This window comes from Tetrao urogallus, assembly GCF_951394365.1.
Source record: "Tetrao urogallus genome assembly, chromosome: 1".
Classification (NCBI taxonomy): domain Eukaryota; kingdom Metazoa; phylum Chordata; class Aves; order Galliformes; family Phasianidae; genus Tetrao; species Tetrao urogallus.
In genome coordinates this window covers 79,872,206-79,885,478 of record NC_136813.1, presented here as the reverse complement: position 1 = coordinate 79,885,478, position 13,273 = coordinate 79,872,206, and the positions used below count along the sequence as shown (strand labels likewise).

The 13,273-nt window shown below is 56.9% G+C and overlaps 1 protein-coding gene across 1 annotated transcript; it reads right to left on the bottom strand.

The window, feature by feature from the left end:
* Positions 1-1,395: 1,395 nt before the first annotated feature.
* LOC306957358 (maestro heat-like repeat-containing protein family member 2B) lies at positions 1,396-12,186 on the bottom strand (the record flags this gene model as incomplete). The annotated part of the gene is made up of 30 exons (XM_079548784.1): positions 12,065-12,186; positions 11,642-11,763; positions 11,372-11,494; positions 11,067-11,232; positions 10,822-10,920; positions 10,504-10,655; positions 9,995-10,138; positions 9,378-9,470; positions 9,037-9,106; positions 8,652-8,923; positions 8,199-8,318; positions 7,961-8,068; positions 7,612-7,771; positions 7,446-7,486; positions 7,069-7,210; positions 6,612-6,664; positions 6,201-6,308; positions 5,803-5,922; positions 5,486-5,608; positions 5,195-5,350; positions 4,847-4,969; positions 4,471-4,550; positions 3,923-4,058; positions 3,714-3,806; positions 3,234-3,329; positions 2,933-3,056; positions 2,623-2,732; positions 2,010-2,162; positions 1,602-1,756; positions 1,396-1,447 (listed from the first exon to the last, which is right to left on the bottom strand). Exons 1-30 carry the CDS (start codon positions 12,087-12,089, stop codon positions 1,396-1,398), a joined length of 3,519 nt encoding a protein of 1,172 aa, XP_079404910.1. The 5' UTR covers positions 12,090-12,186.
* Between the last annotated feature and the right edge of the window lie 1,087 nt (positions 12,187-13,273).

Genomic DNA, 13,273 nt, shown 5'->3' with positions numbered 1-13,273 from the left:
ACTGGGTTAAGGAGCAATTAATCCGGACATCCATAAATGCATGGCTCCTGATGGGATGCACCCATGGGTGCCGAGGGAACTGGAGAATGTCATTGCTAAGCTGCTCTCCATTATCTTTGGTAAGTTGTGGGAAATAAGCGGGTTGCGCGAGGACTGGTGGAAAGCAAATGTCACTCCAGTCTTCAGAAAGGGCAAGACGGAGGACGCGGGTGACTACAGACTGATCAGCCTCACCTCCATCCCTGGAAAGGTGATGGAAAAGCTTGTCCTTGGCACTGCCTCTAGGCATATCAAGGAGAAGAGGGTTATTAGGGGCAGTCGCGTGGCTTCACCAAGGGGAAGTCATGCTTGACCAACCTGATAGCCTTTTAGGAAAACATAACCAGATGGATAGACGATGGTAAAGCAGTGGATGTGGTCTATCCTGATTTTAATAGAGCGTTTGGCACCGTGTTCCACAGCAGCCTTGCAGTTAAACTCAGGAAGGGTGGTCTGGACAATTGAGTAGTGAGGTGGACTGTGAACGAGCTGAAGGAAACAAGCCAGAGAGTTGTGCTCAGTGGGACAGAGCAAGTCTAGTTGGAGGCCTGTATCTAGTTCCTAGTACCCCTCCAGGGTCGCTACTAGGACCAGGACTATTCCGTATGTTCATCAAGGACTTGGATGAGGGAGTAGAGTGCACTGCTAGCAGGCTTGCTGATGACACAAAGGGATGAGGGAGCTGGGTCTCTTTAGCTCGGAGAAGAGGAAACAGAGGTGGCCTCGTTCACGTTTATAAATATGCAAAGGGTGTGCATCAGGAGGATGGAGCCAGGCTCTTTGCAGTGACACCCAATGACAGGACCAGGGGTAAAAGGCGCAAGCTGGAACACAGGAGGTTCCACAGAAATATGAGAAAAAACTTCTTCCTGGTAAGGGTAACAGAACAGTGGAATGGGCTGCCCAGAGAGGTTGTGGGCTCTTCTCTGGAGGCATTCAAAACCTGCCAGGACAGGATCCTATGTGACCTAATTTAGGTGTTCCTGCTAAGGCAGGGGGATTGGACTAGATGATGTTTCGAGGTTCCTTCCAAATCCCGACGTTCAGTGACTCTGTGATTCTGAAACAGGTATGGAGAAGGGACAGCAGCTATTAAAATGAAGACTTGGTTAAAAAAAATACTCTTTTCACATCATAGTTGGGATTTTGGTGTTTAATTATTCAAATAAATAATACAAATTTTTAACTCATCTTTTCTTCCCTCTTCCCTCTTCCCTCTTCTCTCTTCTCTCATTCCCTTCCCCTTCCCTCTCCTCTCCTCTCCTCTCCTCCCCTCTCCTCCCCTTCTCTTCTCTCTCTTCCTCTTCCTTTTCCTCTTCCTATTCCTCTTCCTCTTCCTCTTCTCTTTTCTCTCTTCTACCGCCCCCACCGTTGAAGACAAAACTCTCTTATTCTCCTCCATGTCTCACTAGAAAAAGGAGAGTCTCAAGTTGTGACTGAGTCATTTTTGCCTCCAATGGACTTTAGAGGAAAAAAGAAAAGCTGCTTCCTCCCCGGCTCCCTCTGGCAGAGGCAAACTACAAGTGTGACCAGAGCAAGAGCAAAGGCAGGAGTACCAATACCTGTCTGTGGCCTTAGGCAGCCGGGAGAAGTTGTCAATCATGACCTCTTGGTGACAGCGGGTGAGGATGACCACCGCCTGGCACAGGAAGGGCATGAACGTGCTCTGCTGCGCGGATGATGTGCAGCTGCGCAGAATGTAGAGGATCAGCAGCGCCTGAAAGAAGAAAGGAAGAAAGAACAACTTGCTGCATCCTTGACTCTGCAGTGAGTAACCACGGACATTCAGCACATGAGCAGTGCCTGCTCCCTTGACATGCTGCCAAGGCCTGAGCCTAAATTTCATGCCAGCCACCCTGTCCAAGCCCTGGCTCTGCGCTCAGGCTGTGCTTCTTTAGCACAAGAGGCAAACGGCACAAGGCGTAGTGCAGCAGCCAGAAGTCCAAGACAAGTGGAAGAAAGTCTCTTACGTCCCGACAGATGTCCTTCCCGCACATCTGCAGAAAGGTGATCATCCACTTCCCAGCTGCACGCACACGCGTTCCCCTGGCTTTCCGGAAGGTGTCCTTGATGGCCGTCATGAAGTCGACGGTTTGTTCCAGGGGGAAGTTGCTGCACACCACCTGCAGAGAAAAGAGAAGCAGGAGAGATCTCATCACTGCTCTGCGGCAGCTCTTCAGAACAGAAAGCAGTCTTGAGGGCGTTCTTAGCTCAGCGGTTTGCTGGTCAGTCAGGTAGCAATTGCAGTGCTCCTGCTGTCCATACCCTTCCATTCATACGTATGGGGGTTGAGCGTTCTCTCAGCTTCTCCATCCATGCCGTTTGCTTACATGCAAAGCCTACCTCCCAGCAAGCCACAGTCGCACATGCACATGCACACACACACAGACACACCATGGAATCAGCTCCTCGCTCTGGGCGCCTGAAGGCCAGACATAGCTCAGCGCCTCCTGCTACTTGCTGAGAAAAGTGGTCTCAGGGTGACAGCTCTTTCTGGAAGTGGTGGGACAGGCTGGAGGGAGCAGAGGGATGTGCAGAAGCCTACGCACTGAGATCCTACCACTCTTTTTTGGGTCCACTTACCCTTGCGATTTTGGATGAGGTCCGGAGCTGAGAGATGGTGCTGCAGTCATTCAGCCCCTCACACTGGCTCCCAATGTCTCCCATCTCAATGACTCCATAGGTCACCTTGGCTGCAAAGAGCGTGGGAGAAAATGGAAGTCATGCTTCTGAAAACAGAACCTCTTTCCACGGGGGATAGACTGAGGACAGGGTGGGGACAAGAAGAGAACTGTGCATGGTGCCTCTCCCTCCTGTAAACAGGGCCCGGCCTGTGGGGCTCTGGTAGCGCTGCGGAGGAGAGCACAGGGCTGCTGCATCCCGCTCTACTCACCTTGGATTCGGAGAAGGGAGCTCAGGCAGGTGGCGGCCAACTGGCGGGATGCGGGCATGGGGTCACACGTCAGCGGAGCCAGCAATCCCACCAAGGAGCCAAAGGACTCACAGGCATCTCCTCTCTGCAGGGATGAGAGGCAGGAACAAAGCTGTAGGCAGCCCCAGCTCTCCCTAGCTTCTCCTGCCCGTGCCTTCCCCACGCATGGGTGACGCAGCATGCACAGCTGGGCGGAGCTTGCCTTCCAGCTCAGGAACACCGGGGAGGGAGCAGGGGGCATGCGAGGGGGCTCTTTACTCACTTGAAGCTCTTCACAAGCAGCCAGCAGCTGGGAGCAGGTCTGCAGGGCCCTCTTGCGCTCCCACATGTTGTCTGATGTCAGTGATCTCTGCAGCACCTGGGGCAGAGCATCCGTCTCACTACGGACATCTTTTCTTTCCCTTCCTGCCACCCTTCTCCCTGTCCCTCCTTTCCTGACACTTTCCCTCAGGGCTTGCCCTGTGGCTCCACATGGCCTCACTGAGCAGCGGCACTGCTGCCTGCTCTCTCTGCAGACGCTCCTGCCTCCTAATCCAGGAGCCTTTCCTCAGCTGCGGCCTGCCAGGGGCTGGCTCCTGCCTTTTCTCGTGCAGGGCCCATTTCTCTGCCCATTTCTGAGCTCGCAGTGAGCTGGCACGTCTGCAGGAGATTTCTCTCCCTCTCATCGTCCTCTCAGTCCCCAGATCTCTGTCCCTGCTACCAAAAGGCACCATGCTTTCTCCCTTTCCCCACAAGTACTCACATGGACTATGTTCTGGAAGAAGCTGAGGGTGGGCTCTGTCTTGAGTAGGACCACCATGAGCTGGCCAAGAGCTTTCAGTGATGTTTGCTGAAGCTGAAAGTAGAAGAGGGGATTGAGGTGTGTCATCATGGCTGGTGTCAGAGCACAGGTCGTGTGTGCTGAGAAAGGGCTCCGAGTGAGAGGTGGCTGGGAAAATTGCGGCAGGTTACCTGCAGGTACTGTGCTGCTTGCCGTGACTTCTTGATCTTCAGCATCATCCTCGCTGAAGGGTGCGTCACAATATTCCTGCAGCACAGAGTCAGCATTTCACTCATGTCCTTGCTTCCTACAGAAGGCTTCAGCTTGCTGACAGGAGAAAAGGAAGAGAAAGCAGAAAGAGTCTTTACTAGTGCTCTCCAGAGTGGTTCAGACAACATCTGAGATTCTCCTAATCAAAAGCTGCAAAGCCAACACCCCCAGTCTGTGCTGCTGAGCGCTGTATTCAGTTCCATCAGCACTCGCCTCCTCCCTGGCAGCAGTGAACAACCTCCCTCTCCGAAGGGAAGGAGACCCCAGGTGTCCCTTCTCTTTGCTGCCAGGGGACAGGAGCACCAGGGCCTTTCTCCCCGCCCAGAACCTCAGCTTAGCTGGGCACAACAGCCCAGCCTTCTCTCCTGTAGATGTGGCTCCTCACCCCCTACCCCCTCCACGCCTTCAGAAGCTATCCTAAAGGGGGACCACCATCCTGCCTGGCAACCCCAGAGGCTCCAATCCTTACCTCAGCTGCTCCAGGGCCAGAACCACCTTGAGGGGCACTGGGGATACACGGGTGCCCAAGTAATACTTCTTCAGCAAGTCCTGCAAGTACCAGAGAAACACTGTCAAAGTGGGTAAGGGGCATGCGAGAGCTCTTCTGCCCGGCCCAGAGACAGACACAGCTGCCACACACCGGCCCCATCACTCCCACATTTCCCACCGAGGCACTGCAGGATGCAGCAGCTCCACAGCTGGTGGACCTAGCCCACTGCCCAGCACCCAGGGTCCCCGCCGGCTGGAGACGTGTGGCTGAGGGAGACCTGCATGGTTCCAGGGATGGGAGCCTCGTGGCACGGCCCGGAACTCTTCTGCAGAGAGCCCTGTCTCTAGGCACTCACCATCAGGATCTCCAGCAGCTTGCCCTTCAAGGAGGGGTTAAAGAAGGCGGAGCCACCCACAGCATGGACGGCAGAGCTGAAGTCAGTGATGCTCTGCACCAGCGCGAGCTTGTTCTGCAAGTCCTGGGGCCCAAGAGAGAAGAACATTCTTTGAACTGTGGGAAGGGCCAGTGGCTGCAAGGGGGACACGTGGGGGCAACGCTAAGGGAAGGGCTTGGATCTTCATCTGGGCACAAACCGTTCTGTGAGGGACCTTTGGAAAGAGAAGGCCCACTGAAATGGACATCCCCCCACGTGGAGGGGCTGCAGCTGGGCGCTCTGACACCCTGGCACGCTGTGAACTCTCACCTGGCAGCTGCAGCTGTACAGCAGCAGGATGTTGCCCACAATGTCTCCCTCCAGGCGGGCGAGCAGCTGCTCCTTGGAGGCTCGCAGTGCCAAGCTGCCATGGGCGAGGATGAGAGCGCTGCGTGTAGCCTGAGCTCTCGCGCTGTCCAGCTCCGTCTGTGAGGGGAGAAATGCCTTGAGACACTCGCTCAGCAGCCCCCAGTGCCCTGCGGTGCACCTGGGCTCCCAGGGCAGGAGCTGCTGTGAAAATAAGGCGGAAGAATGCCAAGATGGGAACCTGTAGCACTTTACCTTCTTGCGCCTGGAAATCCTCCCATTGCGGCCTTTGCACAGCCTGGACGCAAACACGGTGAGTGTGTCCAGGACTGCGTGGAAGTTGCTGTCAGCAGCAAGGCTGACAAGAGAGATCATTCCCTGCACAAAAGAACGAGGGACAGTTGGCGCAGGCCTGAACCCATCGGCGCGGCCAGCCACAGTGGCCGGGCCGGTCCTCACTTGAGGGAAGCAGCAGCGGGGAGGAGATGGAAAGGCCTGGAGCAGGGCCAGGAGAAGCCCTCTGCCCCAGGGACAGAGCGGGGATGCTGGCAGAATGTGGGAGGAGAGCTCACCTGGGCCTCAGATGGCTCCTCTGCATTTGCCCCCTCCAGGTGCTGCAGCAGCTTCTCCTGGACATGGAGGACTTCCTTACAAGCTCCCAGAACGGTCCCCAGAGCCTTGTACAGGAAGGTCTGCGTGGGAAGGGAAGGAATAAGCTGGGATGTGGCAGCAGCCTGACCTGCTGGCAGAGGGCCAGGGGGGAAGGACCCACGCTCCCTGGGAGTCGCTGAGAGCAGCTGCAGGGCCGAGCTGTAGCCAGCCCCCAAGCAGTTTGCAGGCAAAGGCCCGCTGGGGGGCACGGGCTGGGGAAGCAGCGTGAGCAGCCCGTGTGGGCAGGGCAACAGCCTCAGCCCCAGCCCCAGTTGGGCACCTGCAGCTGCACCGCTGGGGAGAGCCGGGGCAGACCTACCTTTTCTCCAGAGCTGCTGGCAGAGCTGCTCAGCTGCCGGCTCAGCTCGCAGCTCAGGGCCATGGTCCAGGCCTCGTCCTCCATGATGTCCAGTGATGCCCTCAGGAACTGTTGGAGAACAGGAAAAGCCAATGATCCCTCTCCCTTTACCTCTTCCCAAATTCCCAAGTCGCTGCAGCCTTCTGGGGATCAGCTCCCCCCAGCATTCCCTCCATTAAAGCCGCCTGCCACTCTTTTCCTAGGACCCCCCTTGGGCTTGGGACAAAGAGGAAGAGGCAGCGCCACAAAGACGTGCAGCCACACCACAGCAGCTTTTGAGAGGCTGTATGGGAGCTGGTGGCTTGTATGGGAGCGGGTCTCCTTGAGGCAGGCAAGCACTTCTCTGCACCATGCCTTCCTGCAGTGCTGTACCTGTAGCAGACGGTGCTCCCACTCTGCAGAGTCTGTGAAGCTCTCATCTTTCCCTGCACAGCAACAAGAAGCAAAAAACCTTTGCTTGGGATCAAGCCACAGAAAAAGAGCTGCTGCAAACCCGGCTTGGCCTGGGCACTCGGCACTGCCAAGCCGGGACCTGCACCCCCTCCACAATGACCTGTCCCTCCCCACAGACACTGTCCCAACAGGAGCACAGAACTGATGGCTCCAAGAGGGCTGTCTCAGGGGACTTGAAGAGCCCACCCGTGCCCTGGAATGGGCAGATCCCCGGGGGGAAAGGTCTGCCAACATCAGTGCTGTCTCCCTCGAATGGGAACAGCAGCAGAGCAAGCGCCGGGGCACAGACAACACTTCCCCTCTGCCACGCTGCAGAGCTGCATTTTCACTCCCCTCCTTCCATGCCTCCGTCCCTCCCGCCCCACCAGCACTTTACCTTCGAGGCACTGCAGCAGCAGAGGGATCTCAGCAGCCCACACAGGCTCCACAGCTCTGTGGATCTTGCTGTGGAGGTTTTGCATGAGAAGCAAGGCAGCGGCTTGGAGTTCGCTGCCTGCAACAGGGCTCCCTGCCACCACCTGAGCAAGAGCGAGGAGAAACTGGGTCACTTGTGCAGCAAGAGAAGTGGCTTCCTCCAGGAGGGAAGCAGCCTGGCTCTCCCTGGAGGGCAAGGAGCAGCCAGCAGCTTTGCCCCTGGTGCTGCAAGCCTGGGTAGAGAACAGCATCCCCAGGGCTGAGGCGGGCGCTGGCACGCTCGCCCATGCTGCTTCCTCCTTGGGGATCGTGGCACCGGCCTCTGGAGCATGTACTCACCAGCAGACGTGCCAGCAGTATCTGGGGAGTCAGCAGTGGGCCTGCAGGGAGAAAGAAGTGCTGAGTGAGATGCAGACACGCCATGCCCTGCCGTACGCACCTCTGCTGTCCCTTCTGGGTGCCAACGTGGGTCAACAGAGCTCACAGGGGGAGTTTCTGCTCCTACCTTGAAACATGGAGCTGAGGAAGTGGGGATCCAGTTCTCCCATGTCCCGCACCGTCAGCTCCCCTCTCTCAGCCAGGGCTTGGATGCAGCGGGAGACCGGGATCAGCATGCCGGTGTACTGGGCTGGCACCACGTACAGCAGCAGCCTTGGCCACAGGAGCTGTAGGGAACGAGGCAGTTGAGCATGTCAGCATTCCTGCCTCCGCTCAGAGATGAAGAGGATTCTGTGAGTTTCCCTGAGTCTTGTGTGCGTCAGAGCACGTTGGAGGAGAGATGTGGGGTGTTGGAAGAGGACAAGGAGCACGTGGTGCGAAGGCACGGAGTGGCAGCAGGGCAGAGTGTGACTTACTTTGGTCATCCCTCTCGCGGAGACATCCAGTGACCCCAGGATGTCCATGCACAACGCTTGGAGTGCTCCTTCTTCCTGGGCTTCCTGGGCAGAAAGGTCTCCGGCTGCCTGCACAACAGTGGTGTTGAAATGCCGATTACTCTCAGTTCTCAGGGGCCTCTCATGAGGCTCAGTGCTTCTGTGCCAGCCTCTGAGCAGCACGGGTCTTCCAAAGGAAGATGCTGCCCACTGTCCTTACCCTTCTTCCTGTGGTGCGGCTGAACTCACTGAAGATGTGCCCCACCACATCCCAGGCTGAGCAGCTCCAGGCGTTAGCGCTGAGCACATCCTTGATGAAGTGCAGCACGGCCCTCCTCACCTGCCAGGAGTCAATTGTGGATTTGATTTTCCTGCTCAGAAGGCAAAGGGAAGCCACCTGCTCATTGGGGCTGCCCTTTGGGCATGAGCAGAGACAACAGAGCAGAGGAGAAGCCTTGGCTCCTGAGGTGGAGGCCAGGCCTCAGCACCAGGCTGTGCGCTTTCCATGCACAGCACAGGGACCTGACCACTCCACGCTGCCTGCTCTCTAACCACAGGAGCCATCGCAACCACGTTGTCAATGCTCCAGCACCTCCCAGATCACCCAAGCCCCGCCCTTGTTGGCATCAGCATCTCCACCCCAGCAGTGCTTTCCTTTCCCACGTCAGCTCACCTGGGTACTGGGGTCACTGCACAGACACTGCACAGCCTCCACAACCTGGGACAGCTTCTCTGTCACGACAGGCTCTACAAGAGATGCACAGAAGCATGCATGGAGGCACAAGCCATATGACAAAAGGGATCCCTGGAAGTCCAACCCACGGTACTGACCATCAGAGCGAGCCAGAGCGCCAAACAGACCCAGGGCTGCCACACAACTGGCCTTCCTCTGACTGCCCAGCTGCAACTGCAGAAACAGGACCGTTTCCTCTGGGCAGATTCGTGCTGCAGGGAGGAAATGCCACACTGTTATCAAGAAACTCGCGCTCATTCCTGAGGCTTGCGAGAGAGGTTTTGGTCAGGGCACTGCCAAGCATCGTCATATCTCCTCTGCTTACCCTGCAGCAGGATGCAGTGGGTCAGCTCTGCTCTGTCAGCCTCGCTGTGCTGTTTGGTGTCGTCAGAGAGCTGTGGGAACAAGGTCCGTTTGAGAAAATTGCATCAGCACTGAGTATGGGAAAGAAACTGAGCTACCAGCTCTCGTCTCCCTTGGCACTCTTGGGAAGAGGAGGTGCAGACAAAACACAGCCTGCTCCGGGGCCACATGCATGGCTCTGCAGCAGCCACAGGCATGCAGGAGCTAAGGCTGAGCAGCCATCATCGGCTCGGAGCTCCACAGTCCTCCTGAGACTTAGTCAAGAGGGAAACTGCTGTGGGCGCAAGGGCAGGCTCCCCTTACCTGGTAGAACACGGCACTGGTGATGGCCAGAAACTTGTCCTCTGGGATGATGGACTGAACTCCCGCTAAGGCCTCCAGGAAGATATTGAGGCTCTGCAAGAGACCGGGAGAGGAAGAAAGTGCTGAAGCCACATCTAGCCACTTGGGAGAGGAGAAACTGATTCCCAGTGGTTTTTCTGTTGGGAGAAGCTCCCGCACAGCTATTCTGTTTTGTCCCCTCCTCCCGGCAGCATGAAGGAAGTCTCTCTGCTCTCAACCGAGCCCTGTTTGGGCATCGTTTGCAGGCATTTCCCACCCAGCAGCCCTCTTCTTCCCCATCAGATACAACTGGATGCGGTCCCCTGGCTGTCAGCACACAGCTCCTCAGGCACACAGAGTCCCATGGTGGTGGTGATGGTAAAGCCTTCCATCCCCAGGATGGGCCCTGGTGACTCCTGGCTTCCTTCTGGCTCCTGTCTGGGTTATTCCTTCCTTCACTGAAGAACTCAGGAAGCCTCAGACCTCCCTTGGACATTTATTCCTTCTTCCTCCAAGGGCTCCCAGCCTTGTCCCTGCATCCCGTTGACCCCTCGCGGCACTTGCATGGGCTCCACACTGATCCCTGCACAACATCTCACCTTGGTCACCGTGCAGGTGTCTTGGGCCTCCTGATACTGGTGCACGAGCCAGAGGACCTGCTCCCAGACGTGCTTTTGCTGCTGCTCCTCTTGCAGGAGGACGGTCAACATGGCAGTCACAGCCCCAAGGACAGCCCGTTTGTCCTGGAGAGGGATGGCAGAGGCCCAGCATCAAAGACTGAAGGTTTGCCCTTCCTACAGAGAGGCCTTTCTCTTTCCCTTTCCCTTCCCCATTCCCCCGTGCCCAGCAGGAGATGGGCTTGCTCTCCCTGGGCAGGCAGGTTTTCCCCACACCCTCATCCCCGGCTCTCCCTGCCACAGTGCTGTGGCATGCGGCTGTTCCCTGGTAGAGAGATCCAGCCCTGAGAACAAATCCAGTTCAGAGCACTTTGCAGAGCCAGCCCTCTCCCTCTCATCACCCCTCTGCTCTCAGCCTGCTGGGCACAGACAGAGCTGCCGACATTGATGTCCCCATCACCATCCCAGGCTGGGAATGCAGCCGTGCTCACCTCTTCCTCCTTGCAGTCCTGCCAGTTGCTCAGCACAGAGCAGAAGAGCTGGTAAAGATTCTGATAGATCTGCTCTTTCTCTGCGGCAGGCCAAGGGCATTGCTTTCTGGAGTGCAAGTGAACCTTGACTCCTTCCAACCATTGTTTCACAACTGAAAATAAAACAAAACAAAACAAAAAAATGAATAATCAATTAAAAAAAAAAAAAAAAAAAGAGAGAGAGAGAAAGAGAGAAAGAAAAGGGAGCCTGTGAGAGTCTGCAGCAGGGCAAGGTGCAAGGGCTGTCCCAAGCCTCCCTGCTTTGGGGCCGGCACTCACCAGCACAAGCAATGCGCAGGGTCTGGCCGCTCCTCACATGGCCCACCACACTGCACAGGCCGGCCAGCGTCAGCCACACAAAGGAGATGCACTGTGGAGCTGCAGAGAGGAAGGAGAGGGGCACGGTCAGAGACCCAGCAGTGAGAGAGGAGGGGCTGCGGCCCTGCATCCCCCAGCTCTACGCAGATCACGAGCAAGGGGTGAGACCCCTTTGCCCGGTTGTCAGGAGGCTGAGGGCACTCTACCATAGATGCTGAAGAGTTTGCTCAGGGTGACGAGCACAAACTCCTTGCACATCTCCCCTGTGGCCTTCAGGTGGCCCTGGAGCTCGGCCATCACCAAGGAGAAGTGAGTCCGGGCCAGAGCCACCAGGACATTGCTGGCAGCCATCCTCACGCTGTCCGTCACGCCCTGGAAAAGAGTCACTGGTGACACACGGCACAGGAGGCTGCCCAAGGCCTTCCCTTGCAAGGGCCAAGCCAGCGCCGTCTGCCAGCAGAACACCAGCACGGGCAGGCAGCTCCCTTTGCCTTCGGGAGTGACCCCTCACCTGGGCTGCTGTCAGGTCCTGGGACACCTCAGCCAGCAGCCGGTTCACCACTCCGCACGGCGGGCGGCTGTCCTCTTCCCCCAGGACGTGCTCCAGCTCGCAGTACGCCTGCTCTCGGTCACCCTGGGGACAGGGATAGGTCATGTTTGGCTTTGCCCTTGTTCCCGGCTCCCCGCTGCCGCCCATCGCTATGCGGATGTGCTGCCGGGGCCTGGCACCCACGGGACCAGAACCAGGGCAAGGACCGATGGTTGGACGTCCCCAGCTCACCTCCTGGTCTTGCAGGCGCTGCAGCAATAAAGTCACGGCACAGATGGGGACAGGGCTTTCCACCCTGCCTCTCTCCCTGCGACGTATACAACTGGGCATGCAGCCCACACAGGCAAAGAGACCTGGAAGGAAAGAGCAGAGCAGCGGTCGCTGGTGTTGCTTGGAGCCAGGGCCGAGCATGCAGCCAGCTCTGGGAGGAACGCTCCTCCAGCCCCACAGCGCGGGGTGGGCTGCGCTGGCACATGCGTGGTTGGTGGGGAGAGGGGAGAGAGCCTTCCCCTGGCTGGGGTACTGGGGAAAGCACAGTGGGCAGCTGCACTCTGCAGAGCAAGGACAGTGCTGCTGGCACGTCCTAAACAGGCATTGGAGGCACACACGTGCTCGGGCAGCACCACGGTGTCCAGAGAGGTGGAGGGACCTCACCTCGAAGGGCTCTCAGCCGCTCCATCACAGCAGGATGCCTCCAGACAGACACAACGCTCTCTCTGGGTTCACTTCCTGCGCGTCCCACAAGCGGACTGAGCCACCGCTCCCACCGCTGCCACAGGGGTGAAAGCCACAACTGTGACATCACAGCAAGGAGCGTCACCTCACAGAGCATGACACGCCCTGGGCTGGGGACCTGTTTTCAAATGGAACATGTAGAGCTGCAATCTAAAGTCTGATCTCTTCATTAAACAAGAAAAACTAAAACTAAAACTAAACTAATTAATACGATAAAATTTAAAAAAAGGTTTGTTACTTATTCTATTATCTGATGCAATTTCTGAGGGCTGCTCTGAAAGTAAGGCCCTCCAATGCTGGTGGTGTGGCAGTAGGAGTTGAACTTTCCCACCAGTATTCCATGGTGTGTTATTGCCGTGTGACAGACGGCAGCAGAGGGGTAGTCTGACACAAAGGGTCTGACGTGGAAGTGCAGATGAAGCAGAGGTGTGTCACTGAACTCCTCCACGTGGAAGAAATGTCACCCACTGGCATTCATCGAAGCACAGGGAGCATTGAAAGAGACCAAGCAGTGGATGTGAGCACTGTGAGGTGGGGGGCAGTGGCAACAGCAAGAGTAGGTCAGCTCCGCTGGTGCAGATTGTTACAGGTGCAGCATGGCGTGCAAACTCTTGTTCATTGCTGGTGAAAAGGCATAGCTCATGGTGGTGACAGCTTTGTAGCTGAGAACGTGAAGAGGCTTCAAGACAGATTACAGCTTTCCTGTGTGGAACTCTATTTTCCAAGTGAGTTGAAGCGGGATTTCTCTCCAAAAGTCTGGCAGCCTGTGTCTGGATGGCACGGATGCTGGCATTAAGGGGCTGCATGGCCCTGGGCAGCTGGGAGCAAGTCTGAGCCTTGCTGCCTCTGGGCGCATGCACTCACACAAACAAGTGTGCATGCGTGCAGGTGCACACACACACCCCCCCAACTGCCTCAGTGACAGAAGATATTGTCTTCCTGTCTTCCCTGTCTCTGTCTATACTGCTGGAGGCTGTCCTGAGGAGCCCTGTACCCTGAGGTCCCAGAGGAAGTCAGGATCAAGGAGGAGTTTGCCTCAGTTGACGAGGACTGGGTTAAGGAGCAATTAATCCGGACATCCATAAATGCATGGCTCCTGATGGGATGCACCCATGGGTGCCGAGGGAA